This window comes from Bos mutus, chromosome 27 (assembly GCF_027580195.1).
Source record: "Bos mutus isolate GX-2022 chromosome 27, NWIPB_WYAK_1.1, whole genome shotgun sequence".
In the NCBI taxonomy this organism is placed as follows: Eukaryota; Metazoa; Chordata; class Mammalia; order Artiodactyla; family Bovidae; genus Bos; species Bos mutus.
In genome coordinates this window covers 38,634,690-38,648,596 of record NC_091643.1, presented here as the reverse complement: position 1 = coordinate 38,648,596, position 13,907 = coordinate 38,634,690, and the positions used below count along the sequence as shown (strand labels likewise).

The 13,907-nt window shown below is 47.1% G+C and overlaps 2 protein-coding genes across 6 annotated transcripts in view; one reads left to right on the top strand and one right to left on the bottom strand.

Moving 5' to 3' along the window:
- The window catches only part of ANGPT2 (angiopoietin 2), a 57,561-nt gene extending 53,199 nt beyond the window's left edge, over positions 1–4,362 (bottom strand). Inside the window, exon 1 of the mRNA XM_005886927.3 lies at positions 3,524–4,362. Within this exon, the coding sequence (XP_005886989.1) occupies positions 3,524–3,814 (291 nt within the window). The 5' untranslated portion in view covers positions 3,815–4,362. The remainder of the gene's footprint in view (positions 1–3,523) is intronic.
- Positions 1–13,907, top strand: part of MCPH1 (microcephalin 1) — a 232,036-nt gene that overhangs the window by 153,917 nt on the left and 64,212 nt on the right. The gene's annotated exons all lie outside the window — the stretch shown is intronic.

Sequence of the window (13,907 nt, the reverse complement as noted above, 5' to 3'; positions counted from 1 at the left end):
GTGAACAGTCACGTGTCATGGCTTGGGGATGAGGGCAATGCAGGCGGTGGGAATGGCAGTTCTGTTCCCGCGGCACCAGAGCCTTGGCTGAGGCTGCATGGGGTTTGCTTGCTTTCCTTCAATGAACCAAGCTCCCGTTTGTTTGCTGGCTTGTTTGTTTGGATGTACAGTGCATGGGGTTTGTTTTCTTTCCTGTAATGAACCAAGCTCTCATTTGTTTACCTGTTTGTTTAGCTATACAGCGGAGGAGTGTTTTGTAGGCACACAAGATCACGCACACACACAGAGTCAGTCCCTGGCAGGTTTTGTAGCCACACAAGAACACACATACCTCTCACCATGGTGGTGAGTCTCTCACCATCAGTTTTTCCCTTTAACCATAGTTTTGTTCTTAGGAGCACAACTACTGCTCCCTGTATTTCAGCTAACGAATAGTTCTCATACTCTGTTGAAAGGATATAGCATCCTTGGTTGTAAAGAAAGAAAAGAATCTCCATTCAGGTTTACAGTTCCCAGCCTGTGCTTCTGTCATTTAAAAAATAATAAGATTACAAGGAAATGTTTGCATCAACTTAAGAGGCATTAGCTTTATTTTTCAAAACATTGTTTGCAAGCACAATAGGCTTTGCAGTTGTTTATAGCTTTTAAAGTATTCATCAGTATGAAATAACTGTTTATTTCCTTTCCCTGTTTCTTCTGATTGAGGACAAAAAAAAAAAATTTCGTTCTCCTAGCAAGATACAATGCACTCCACTAAGTTATTTGTCAGATTTTATAAAGTGTGTTTACTGTCCCTGGGGCAGAGGTTTAGAATAGCTGCAGGATTAGCAAGGGGATGTGACCCCATGCGGTGTTCTCTAGATCTCTGGGTGTGTTTGGTCCCTAACCATCACGATTGGTCTTGTCCTTGCTTCCCAGCTGACCAGCAAGGGCGCCTTCCCTGTGCCGTTCATTCATGCTCCCCTACGCTCATTCAGAAGTCCGCCGCTTCCTCTGCCTGGCTGGCTCGAGGGGCAGAATGGCATCTCTCGATAATGTGCAAAACTGCTTTCTTAGTCCGAGCTCCCAAAGGGCTACTAGCCACAGAGAAGGAGAAACGGTGTTCATCTACCCTGAGATTCACCAGGCACTTGGTCTTATTTTCCTTCTCAGCAAGTTTTCTTAAAACCTTAAAAAGCCCCCCCCACTCCCATTCTTAGTGTTAATCAGGGAAAGAAAGGAAGTATGGAATCATAAAAAGAAAAAAAACTGCCCTAAAGAAAAGGAAATACGCAGAACACAGCATGGTGCTTTTCTTTCTGTCATAATCTATCAATAGAGGTTCGATTGTTGATCATTGTGGCTTATCTGTCATCCCATTACATGTTATTTTCTCCCTTATGAGAAACGCAGTGTTTATTATCACAGGTGGCAAAACACCGAAGTAAAAAACAAGCAGAGAGGTTACATTCAATCACTGGAAGCGGGTTTCGTGTTGGCGTTTTTGCTCTCATTCCAAAACCAGGAGCCAGTAAAGCAGGCGAGTGCACACCCTGACTTTCTCACGTGTACATAACCCAGAGAGGCTGAGAGCGCAGGTGTGAGCCCTGAAAAGATCAGCATGAAGTCACTCTCTGTGACACTGAGCTCGCCGGCTAAAGAAAGAATGTAGAAACACCATTGTGCTACTGTTCAAATATTTGCTCATTGAACCTGGAAAGGAAAAAATGTTGGTCACCTCGTGTCGGATTCCTGGTCCTTCTCCTTCTCTAAACAGCGTCTCAGAGATGGAGGAGCAGGGGGTTGTTTATCTAAGAGAGAAATATGAGCTCTGTGTGTGGAGTTCCAGGTATACCTAATGTGGGCTTCTTTAAGCAAGCATAATTTAGCCGTCCTGAATTTGGCAAGACACTCTTTTATGTTTTTGACCGTGTATCCTAAGAGACGACTCGGGCAGACTGTTCACTGTGAACAGCGCGTCTCCCATCCCACGCCACGTCCTGCAGCCCTGGCGTTAAGCGAGCGGCAGGCGGCGGGGCGACCCAGGAAGAAACGGGAAGCCCGCGAGCAGATGTTGAGGATAGAAGTTTGCCTTCCAGACATGCGAACCTGTATGACTGCATACTTTCCAAGTTTAACATCACTATTTGCACATCTGTGAATTTTAGGAGGTTTTTTTTTTTTAAGCACCACAGGGAACTTCTTAAGAAAGAGAGTTTGCCCAGAAGGGATCATGCTCACAGACAGGACTAATGAGTCTCACATTACAGGGCAAGTCTTTCTGATACGTTTCTGTTGTTCTCTGTTTGATTTGAAGCGACCCCTCTTGTTACACTGAATGCAGTGCTGAGAGGGCTTTCATTCATCTCGGCTCGGGACCAAAGCAATAACGTGGTCATTTCCTCTCTGAAGGTAGGAGAGCTAATGAGAAACGCAGATTAGGAGCCAAGATCTATTCTGAGATTAAGATAAGGTGTCCTAACAGAAGGTTTACAGCAAAACGAAAGACTCGGGCAGAGTGTTGAATGGGGGAAAGCGGCTTGCTGTTAAAGTTCCCATCTGGCTTGAAACCGTAGTCCTGTGCTGTGCAAGTGCCGTGATGCGATGTCACTGTGATAGTCAGGGAGGAATCCATGTGTGCAGTTTGTCTGAGCCCCCTTTAGAATATACACAGCCCACAACAAGAAGAACTTCAGGGTGGTTTGGGGTTTGTATAGACAGCTTCACTTATGAAAATGATAGCTTGTGAAAGCAAAACTGAGCATTCAGTATCCTGTCTGAGTCCAATTCTCTGTGAAAAGCCTGAAGCAGTGGGCTCGTGGGAGCCCCAAGAACGCGACCACCTTGTCACAGCGTCACTGCGGCCAGGTGCCCTGCACGCCCGCCCCGCGTGGGGTCACCTTCAGAGCCGCTGGAGGAACTGAAGGGGCTGCGCCACTAACTCCGCTGGCACGCTGGCAAAACTCACCCCCACCGACAGTTGACAAGCTCTCGGCATAAAACCCCCAAGGTTCTGAGAAATGGACCGTCTGCTTTATTTAATTTCCTCTCCTTTACCCAGAGCCCCGATCTATTTTAGTAAATAAATTCAGGAAATTGGTAAAGCACTTTACTCCATCCGTTATGTATCCGTAATTAACGCGATTGTCACGTTTTTCCTGGCTCCGGCGCTGTGTTGCTCACAGCTTCCCTCCCGCGCCTGCGGCCGGTTTATAAGGTCCCTGGTAATGGGTGTCACAGAGTTTAAACCACTGGCACAAACAACACAGCCCATATGTTGTGCCGAGAAGGGCACTTCCTCTGTTCATAAAGATTCCTGACCTTAGAGACGTCTCTCCACTGATCCCAGCACTGTCTCCCAGTAAACCGTGTCCCTGTTCAGCCCCGGCTCCTTTGCAGGGCAGCACAGGAGACAGCAAGTGGCCGTTCACTCAGAGGTGTCAGCCACCACCTGCCTTCTCTGGCCACCGCCTCCTGCCCGCCCGCCGGGCTGGCGGTGAAACCTGAGCCGGCAACACCGTGCCCAGGAGCGGCGCCTCCTTACCTTCATGAGCCACTGTGTGTTGTTCTCCATGATGTTCTCCAGCACCTGCAGCCTCTGCACCGAGTCGTCGTAGTCAAGGGGCGCGTCCCTCTGCACGGCGTTAGGCACGTAGGCGCTGGAGGGCGAGCGGCAGTGGTCCGTCTCCGGCAGGAGGAACGTGTAGCTACAGGCTCCGTGCTGAACCTGATACTGTTTCTTCCCAGCGGCGATGTCCATGCCCTTCCGAGAGCCGCTGTGGGCTGTGGCTACGGCCAGATCACAGCTCAGAGTCAAGAAAACAAGCTGCCACATTCTTTCTGTCTGTCGGTAATAAACCACCCGCTCAGCAAACTTCCAGGCGCATGAGAGTCCCGGCGCTAAGCTGCCCTCTCAGACGCGGGGCTCGGGGGCAGAGGCTCAAGGTCCATCAAGGGAAGCCTCCTGTTCCCTCCTTTCCCAGCCTTGGTCTCTGCTGCCGTCTCCTCTCTGGCCTTGCAGCAGACTGTCAGATCACAGTGGGGAGAAGAGCCCTGCTCCCCGTGAGGGCTGCATTCGCCTTCCAGACCCGCGTTAGCGCTGCTTTGTCTCTCTTCCCCAGATTCTGCAGTGTCAGGGTCCGAATCAATCACTTTCCTTTCCTTATATGATAAGTTGATAAGAGCAGGCAGACATGTGCAGCCGGCGGCTCCGCCCTCCCGGCTTGCCCGTTATCTTCCTGTAGGGGGGTCACCAGCCAGGCCACAGGAAAAATCCGGGCTTGATGTGTACTGTCCAACCGGGACTATATGCTGCAGAAGCCCTCTGGGAAAAACCGATCAGTTACAGGACCCCTGGGTATTTCAGAGGCACCACCCTAATTGACTGTTTCCTAGAGAGAGCCTGTAGGTCTCCTGTGTCTGAAACTGATTTCACAGCGCGAAGCTGGTAAATATCTGGGGCAATAGCTTTAAAGTACAATGAAAGTTCCTGTTTTTTCCTTTAGGAATAAAAATACTGCAAATATGTCAGGACTTCGGTTTATTTTTGTTATTACAAACAAAGAGGAAGAAGTCTCGCTCTTGTAAACTCTGTGCCTTTTCATAGGGAAAATAGTTTCGTTGGTATTACTTGATTTTTGAACCATTTAGCCAAGTATGCTAAACTTTCATCTTAAAACAGCTGGATAGGAACATCACGCTTTATTCAATTTGTGTTAGGAAAGTCAGTTTCTGAGCACTGGCATTTCATCTTTTAAGCAAAATATCCACTCCAGTACTTAACGTAAACTTAATATATAACTAGCCTGATTAATTGTCCACTAAATTAGAATCCATAGAAAAATCAGAATTTAAGAGGGAGTTGAGAGTGGCATATATAAACTTCTCCTTTATTAGGTCAGAATTTGCTCAAATCCTATCATTTGGTAACATTATCCAGGATCAGTCGAATCAGTCCCACTCAGTGCTGGACTCCGGCAAATCACTTCTTTTTAATTAACCCCAAAGTCCTTGTCTGCCAGATTCAAGGGCTGCGTTAACTCCCAAGGTTTTTCTGTTTCAATTCTGTGGCTCCATAAATCCTCCAGGGTACTCCCTTCAGTAGCTAAAACTTAACGTTTTGGGGTTGACAGTATGCTCACTCACCAGCCAGTGTGCGTGGTGGGGGTCGGGGGCAGGGGTGGGGGGCGATGTGGAGCCTCTCTGAGGGTCTGTTCATGCCCAAGGGCACGAGATTCCTCCCAGGCAGCAGTGGCCAGTTCAGCACTGACCCAGTGGACCTCGTCCACCTGTAAAGCCAGTGTCCATGTAATCATGCAAGACCAGATTTCAGGGGATTTTATGCTTTTAATTCTTGGACAACTGAGGTTTACAGAGTGAATTGTTAGACCTGATTAGACCTTTAAAGACATCCCTCCTGTGCATGGGCTGGCCCCCAGCTTACCTCCAGAGCAGAGGTTCTTAACCCAGAGTCTACAGACAGAACTCGTGGGGTCCACAGACTTTGACAGGAAAAGATGTCTTTCTTTTTTGCCAAAGTTTAACTGAAATACAACCTTTCTTTTAGCTTTGAGTAGGTCACAAACAACAGTTGTCAGTGTCTCTGGCTTTCTCACGAATAGCAATTACAGATATTTTTATTACGATATCTCAAGCTGTTACTTGCACTCAGCACGGCATTGTCACTTAATCCACCCCCGGGGTCCTGTTATTGAATGTTTGGATAAAACAGCTCGTGTCATTTTTCTAAGAAGCGGTTTGTAGATGCCCCCAGATTCTCAAAGGGCTTGATGGCTCAGGAAGCTAGAACTTGATTTTGGTGCAAAGTTTCCACTAAGGGGACAAACTAAAGATACACTTATTCAGACTACTAACTGCAGAGGGACACGTGTAGGATTTGAAGACGGAACTTGTGTTAGAACCCTGAGTCTCTGAGATCTGCAGCAAATGCTTAACTCCTCTAAGCCTCAGTTTCCCTACTGCAAAATAGGATGGTCCTTTCTCAGCAGCACTTTTAGAGTTAAAATGATACGAAATAATGCATGTAACTCAGAAATATTACTTTCCTTCTCCAGCACTTCCCATTAAATTTTCCACTGTCAAATGTTGTCACTGTGTTATTCTCTGGCTGACCATGAAGCAGAAACACGGGGAGCACTTTTTTCATCCAAATTGCTCCCCCATTTGAAAGTGTATATTATAAGGTAATAATGTCGCACATGTGGTTTCCAAGATCATCTGTCTGCTTCTCAGGCAAACAGGGTGGTTTAAAAAGAAGCCACAGGAAGAGCCGGCACCACAAGTAGTCCCTTTCTGCTGGGTGCTGGGGAGCATGATGGCGTGTCGGATGTAGAGAAGCAGAGAAAGTGAGGCGGGGAGACCCCGGCCCTGGGACGTGGAGAGAACACCCAGGAGGAGCACGTGTTACCTCCAGGGCACCGGTTCTGCTGCTGGTGGGAGGGGGTGCTCCCTTGTCCAGGCCCTCTGGCCCGGGCGTTCAGCGAGCAGCTCCCTGTAGGTACGCAGAAGTTCTTCCCTGAGGCTTGGAGAGGAGTAGGGGTTGGCAGACGTGCCCTGTAAAGTGTCCGGGAGTAAGTATTTCAGGTTCCTGGGCCACACGGGCTCCGTCACAGCTGCTCAACTCTGCCGTCGTAGCGTAGAAGCCGTAAAGAGAAAACCCTTGAGGATGGGAGGTGGCTGTGTGCCAACGAAGCATTATTCATTGACACTGAAATTTGAACTTATCATAATTTCCACGTCATGAAATATTCTCTGGGTTTTTTCAGTCTTTTAAAAATGCAGGAACCATTCTTAGCTCACTGGCCGTTCCACAGGGACCACAGGCCCTGGTCTGCTGGCTGGAGGAGGTTGCGGGGGGGTGTGACACAGTCTCCAGGCCTCTCTGGCTGCAGGCAGTGTAAGAGGGAACCTCAGGGAGCTTTCTGTGCCTCAGAGCAGCGCCCGTTCTCCCAAGGACGAGAACCGTGAGACAGGCCAGGGGAAAGGGCTCATTGAAGGGACGGGAACATTCGACCAAAAAGAAAGTGCCGCTTGGAAGCTGGATCTAAACTCCAAGAGGGAAGAGGCCCTGGGAGAACTGCCCCAGCGTGAAAGCAGAGCAGCGCTTTCTGCGTTCAGGGCTGGATGATGGGCTGAATGTTGTACCGTGAGGAAGTGGGGGAAGACGGGCGCGTCCACCACGGCCAGCGCGGGAGCAGCAGCTGGAGACCCCAGAGGGACCAGCAGGGCCGAGCGGGGGCTCCCTGGGTGTGTCAGGCGGGAAGACCCCGCCCTGGGTGCAGACTCACCCCCAGCACACGTTTGTCTCCTAAGCACCGGGCAGCGGCAGCAGTGGCTACTTGCACCCCAGCCTGGGGATGGAGGCTGGATGCAGCCTTGACTGCTTCTCAGAGCTGTTCAGTTTCAAAGAGAATCTTGAGTTTCCGTCAATGACTTGCTGACAGGTTCGCTAAAGGCAGATGGGGCTATAAAACGAGAAATATTATTACAGCCTTCCCAAAAGCTGCCTTCCTGCCCAGCCAATTTTTTTTTTTTTTTTTTGTCCTAACAGTTCTGCTGAACAGCTGTGTGTGGTGCTATTTATTTTCTTAATAATGTTTGTTTTCTCCCCTGTACTGTATGTCATCAGCTGAAATTCCAGAGGCTCCCATTTATTCGCTGTAGCGCTGTCTCAGGTTCCCCTTTTGCACTTTGCCATCAGGGAGTGAACCCTCATTTGATGGCACCAGCAGGACCACGTGGCCGTCTTCCCTGGTAGAGAGGAGCGCTGCGGAGCTCTGACGAGGGCACCTCTGCTCCAGGCCGCCCTGTGGAGCAGACGTGCTGGATGCGTGGGAAAAGCCTGGTCGTGGCTCCAGAAACGTAGGTCCAGAGCCGATGTGGGACTCGCTTCTGTCAGATCTGGGATCTGATTGACCCCAACCTTCCCAGGACCACCCGTGAGGTGCCGGATTGCTGGTTCTGGAAGCCAGAAGCCAAGAAACGGTGCCAGCTCGAACTCAGTGCAGTGCAGGGCAGCCCCCAAGGCGTGAATCACCAGACAGGGTTTCAGGGAAACCTGCGTGACTTCTGCTCTTTCCAGGGAGCCTGTTTAATACTCATATCTAACGGGTTAGTTATACTCTTGGACTAAGGAGGGACAGAAGTGGATCAGCTGTTGCGGGGGCTTAGGGGGGTGGTCATTGCCATCTGAGCAGCAAGCGTATGTGGCAAGTGTCCACTCCAAAAGCCCGTGGCTAATGAGGAGCAATGAGAAACCACGCAGACGCACTCGGGGGCACATTGATCTCCCATGCCAACTGATGTCTCGTGCCAGTGTCTTTCCATCGCATCTGGGCAGACCCCCAGAGTCAGTCTTGCACCCGCTGGTCACCGTCATGCAGCGAAGTGGCCGTCACCGTGGCACCAGTGTCCGCAGGCCTCGGTGGCTGGGCCGGCATGGGCTTAGTTTTTCAAAAGTGCTGTGCTGGTGTGAGAGGACCTCCGGGTGCTGAAATACCCCTGCTAGGTGACGCTGAGGACACTCTTGGCTCTCAGCTGTTCACAGACAGCGGGCTCCTCAGGACCCCAGGGCGTGGGGGCCTCTCACCCACCTCCCTCTCCCACCTCCCTCTGTCCTGGCCTTTTTAAAACCAGTTAAATCGGCCAACGTGTTTACAGCTTAGTGTGCAGCGTACAGAGGAAGCCAGTAGGAAGTTTACTGGACATCAAATTGTTACAAGAGAAAAAGTTACTCTTACCATTATTGTTTTTCCCCAAATTGTATGCAACAGTGAATGAGAGCTGAAGAAGCCACAGGGAAAAAGGAAAGAAAGGGCAAGAAGAGGGGAAGGGAAAAAGAAAAGACAGAAAGTGAGTATTTCGGCTTCTGGAAGCAGGCCCCCTCGTGGTGAGTCACAGAAGAGCTGTCTCCACTCCGTCTCGTCCGTGGAACAGACCTGAAGGGGCTCGCCTGGGGTCCAGAGCTGCCTTGCAGAAGCCGTGGGCGGCCCCTCCCTGGAGGCGCTGGCCAAGTTGAGCCAGTGTTAGAGCCGAGATGGCAGGCTGCGGGGGACAGTCCCCAGCCGCAGGGTCTGAGGACGGTAGCAAGGAGAAAGCCTCTTAAAGTTAGAAAGACAGAGGAAAGAGAAGACCTGTAGATGCCAGTACACACACGTGGCGCTGTGGGAGGCCGACCTTGCCCCTGTGACAGACCTGCAAACCGAGGCTTGGCGGGGCAAGGCGACAGGCCTCCACCAGCCCCGCGAACTTCGGGGCCTTTCCTTTACACTCATGGATTTAAGTGGAAGTTAAAGCAGTGCGTTTGTTTCTTGTTTTTTTAGTATCTGTTTGTTTCCTTTTGGCTGCCATGGCATGCGGAGTCTTAGCATAGCAAGTGGGATCTTTGCTCCCTCCCAGGGGAAGTACCCACGACCCCGCGTTGGAAGTGCAGAGTCTTAACCATTGGACAGCCAGAAAGTCCAAAGCCATGACTTTTTTTTAATCCTGATTTTAACATGGCAAAGCTCAGCCACCCTTGGAGAATCTCCATGTCACACCTGTCACCTCTGTGCTGCACAGACAGCACACCCCAGAGACGTAACCCGTTCCACTGATGGACCCACCTTCTGTGGCCTTTGGTCACCCGAGCAGGGGCAGCCGGTCACGGACGGGGCCACCGCGTGCCCACCTGGACGTGGGGGCTGTCTGCTCACAGGTGCACAGAGCAATGCAGACTCAACCCGGTTGTTCTCACGAGGGTGGACTCTGCAGAGGTCCAGCCTCTCGTCTGCCTACATCGGTTACGCTGTCTGTGTCCGTCCTTGCCATCTTTCCAATTTTCTGGTGTTAACTTTTTTTTTTTTTTTCTTTCTTTGCCTCTTTAATTTCATGCCCTCTTGCTGGCTGGAAGAGGGTGATGTACCTTTGAGAACACGTACAATTTCTGAAACGAAGTACGCTGCCCAGTTTAGCACGATTTTCTGTCCTAGCTGTAATTAAACATACATAGCATTTGCCATAAAAGAGCTGGCCCGTTCCATATAGGGGAAAGCTAAGTGGCATCTACTTAGAATCAGGTACTGGCTCCATCAAATTCACCTTTGCAGAAGATGAGGAAATGTATATTTTGTTAAAATAAGCGTCTGCCTGCCAGAGGAGGAAAGAAAGCCTTTGCCAGATGTGTTTTCAGGCAGTTTCCTTTCCTGGGAAATAGCCATTTCCCCTGCATGCCCCTCATGTTTTCATTCTCCGAGCAGATAGACTTAAGTGCCGGGCGTTAAAGGGCAGAGGCCTTTAACGCCCTTATCTGAGACGATGATCTTCCTTCTCGCAGCTGTGTGACTTCTGTTTGACAGGGAGCTGTAGGCATCTGTGTGTCAGAAGGTTAGCACTGGTGGAAGGATCAGAGTTAATACTGAGAAAAATCTTTTTCATTCTTATTTAGGTTATTGGTTATCATTCTTATTTAAGTTAGTTCAGTCAAAGAGGTACCAAATCCTCACTCATTCTAACTTATCTGAGTGTTTACTGTGACATTATGTCTGAAAGACTTTTAGAGAAGACAGTTTCTGGGGTTTTTTTGGTTGTTTTTTTTTTAAGGAAACTTAAAAGGTTCCTGAATCTTTGACAGTTTTGTACTGCCATGAACCAGCTGAGCATCAATTCAAGACAGTTTGCTTTGTAAAGCCACATTGTATATAATATGGAACTTGGAGGACTGAAAAGAAAAAGCTTTTTATTTACTAGAAACTTGGGAAATATCCAAGTAACTATTTTTCTAAGATTTCATGATGAATTCCCTGAATTTTTAGGAATATGTTAGTTTATGTAATTCTCCTGTTACATGAAGTTATCTCAAATGCTATTTGATTTTTAAATATTTTCATCCTCCAATATTTTTGTTTTATCTTTCCATCAAAAAAAAGTGCCTAAAAGGTCAAGATACAAGTCATAACTTTAAAAAGGCAGTGGATGAAATTCTAAAACAATAGATGAGTGCATTAGCCTGATAATATTTCTGCCAGTAATTCTGTGTCCTGTTTTCTGCCCGTATGTAGAAAAAAAAAAGGCTAAACATTCTCTTTCAGTGGATTGATGTCAATGATTACTGTTTTGCTTATGACCAATGAAAAGTCAATAAAATCTTTCCTTTGACTAACACTGTTGTTAGAGTGTTTTGAAGTGGGCTTCAAAACAGAAAAGATTTTGAAGTGGGGTTATGAGCTGTAATTTTATACTAAATGTTCCTAAATTCATTTCAGCAAAGCTATTGAGAAGTCAGATCCTGTTGCCTGTGAAAAATGTGTCTAGTCTCTCTGTCATAACCATTCTACTGAAGAACTGTCCAAATTCCTCTCAGAATGAGTTTTCTCTTGAGAGTGGCCTAATGCCATCTAGATAAATCTCTGTTTAATCTAAATTTATAAATTTTTTATCTTAATTATTGAGAAACCTTTTAAAATAAGAAAGATAAAAACGTCATGTGTGTTATTTCCACGAAGATATATTATCTTTCTTGGTTATAGGTTAGCATAAATAAAATTGCTTATGTCAAAGAAGTAAAAAAAATAATAATGATAAAAGCACGTGATCCACTTTTGGTATTCCTGTCTGTCTAACTGACATGATATTAAAAAATCTTCCTGTGGGAAATTAGGCTTGATTATGGAGTTACATGTACTAAAAGTCATTTTTGAAGAATTATATATAGTTTTTGAAGAATTATAAGTATAATAAATAGTTATGCATAAAAGGAAATGATGTTTGCATCCAAGTGTATAAAAATACTCCATGCCATTCCTGTTCCTTCAGGAATCTAAGTACGGGGTCTGCCAGTGATTTATGTCCTTCCTGATAATCTCATGTGTATATGCCCTACTTTTTCTCTTAATCCCATCTCAAGCAATGTCTTTTGTACTCCATTAATAATGAACTGTACTTCCCAAAGTGTTCCATTTTAAGGAAAGGGCCTAAATTCAAAGAAAGACTGATACAAAAGAAAAAATTAAAGGAAGTAAGTTGTACAAAGCCTGTGAAGAGAGGACATTTATAGCAGTATTAAGATACCTAGTTCCTGGCATCTGTTTCCCTCAAGAGAAAAAAAAAATCTCAACAATAGTTTCTGAAAGCCTTAAAACGATCCTAGTAGAATATTTACAGGAAAAAATATATTATTGACTGACCTATCCCCGAAATCTTGATGTGTGTTTCAGGGACATTGTTAGTTTGTAGGTCGAAAAGTCTTGCTTGTCTGCACTAAAAATTAAAGCAAAACAAAAATCTGCTGTGGATGATACCTATAGGAAAATGCTGCTTGTAATACTCACCTGCTCCCTCTGCTGGCCTGATAACAGGGAGCAGACAAAACTCTCCGTGTTCTCATTAAATCATTAAGAGAAATCACACGCAATTTAGAACCTAAAGCAGGAGCAACTATTACACTACCCGGAAAGCTTTCATTATAATTTTAGTGCAAAAGGATACCACAACAGATGTTAGACACCTTCAGTGTAGACACACACACGCAGTGAAAAATGCTTTCAAGCATTTGTTTAGCACATACAGAGCCAGAATCTATTTCTCTCGTCATCGGATGATCTGGTTGCTACCCAAGTGAGTGAAGCCATGCGATTGTAACAGTAGAAAAGGGAGAGGTCTTTGCTGTCCAGCTCCATAAAGGACAAGTTTAGAGACCTGATCTTGCTATTAGCAAGTTTGTTAGAGTCTTATGAGATAGACCCACTACTTTGTACATGGCATAAATCTTAACAGTCTGGGTTTTTCTAGATAAAAGCAAATAGCTGAGTAGCCTCTGTTCATCTTGACCCTTGATGGTCCAGTAGTGCCTGTTCTGTGGATTTCTGCTCTGGAAGAGACTGATAACGATAGTAAATAAAGAACTCCAGTCTGGTCAGTAAACAGGTAGTCCAGAGTGTCATGGAGATGTTACAAGTGATTGAAGTAAAAATCTGCAAGATATGGTTTAGTCGGCATGGTGCAAGTAAAAAGTGAAAGTGAAAGTAGCTCAGTTGTGTCCGACTCTTTATGACTCCATGGACTACACAGTCGGTGGAATTCTCCAGGCCAGAATTCTGGAGTCAGTAGCCTTTCCCTTTTCCAGGGGATCTTCCCAACCCAGGGATCTGACTCTGGTCTCCCGCATGGCATGCAGATTCTTTACCAGGTGAGCCACTAGGGAAGCCCAAGAATGCTGGAGTGGGTAGCCTATCCCTTCTCCAGCAGATCTTCCTGACCCAGGAATTGAATACCAGTCGACATGGTAACTTTTTATAAATCTGTCATTGCTTTGAGGGTCTTTGTTATGATTGAATTGTATCCCCTAAGCATTCATCCCCTGACGTTCCAACTCCCAGTCCGTCTGGGTCCGGCCTTATTTAAAAAACGAATCATCAGAAATGTAATTAGATAAAATGGGTCACACCAGAGCAGGGTGAGGACTGATCCAAATGACTGGTGATCTTATGATAAGGGGAAGTATGGAAGCAGACTTATGCACAGGGAGAACACCCTGTGAAGATGCAGGCAGAGGTCAGGGGGAAGTTTCTGCCACCAGGGACCCCCAAAGGTTGCTGACAACCCCCAGAAGCTGAAGAGAGGCTTGCTCACATTCTCCCTCCAAGCCTTCAGAAGGAACTGGTCCTGCAGACACTCTGAGCTTGGGCTTCCAGCCTCCAGACCCATAAGAGAACAGATTTTGGTTGTTTAAGCCACTCAGTTTGTGGTTCTTAGTTACAGCTTCCCTGGTGCTGTTTAGTCCTTAAGTCATGTCTGACTCTTCTGTGACCCCATGAATTTTAGCCCACCACGCTCCTCTGTCCGTGGAATTTCCCAGGCAAGAGTACTGGAGTGGATTTGCCATTCCCTTCTCCAAAGGATCTTCCCAGCCCAGAGATCAAACCCCAGTCTCC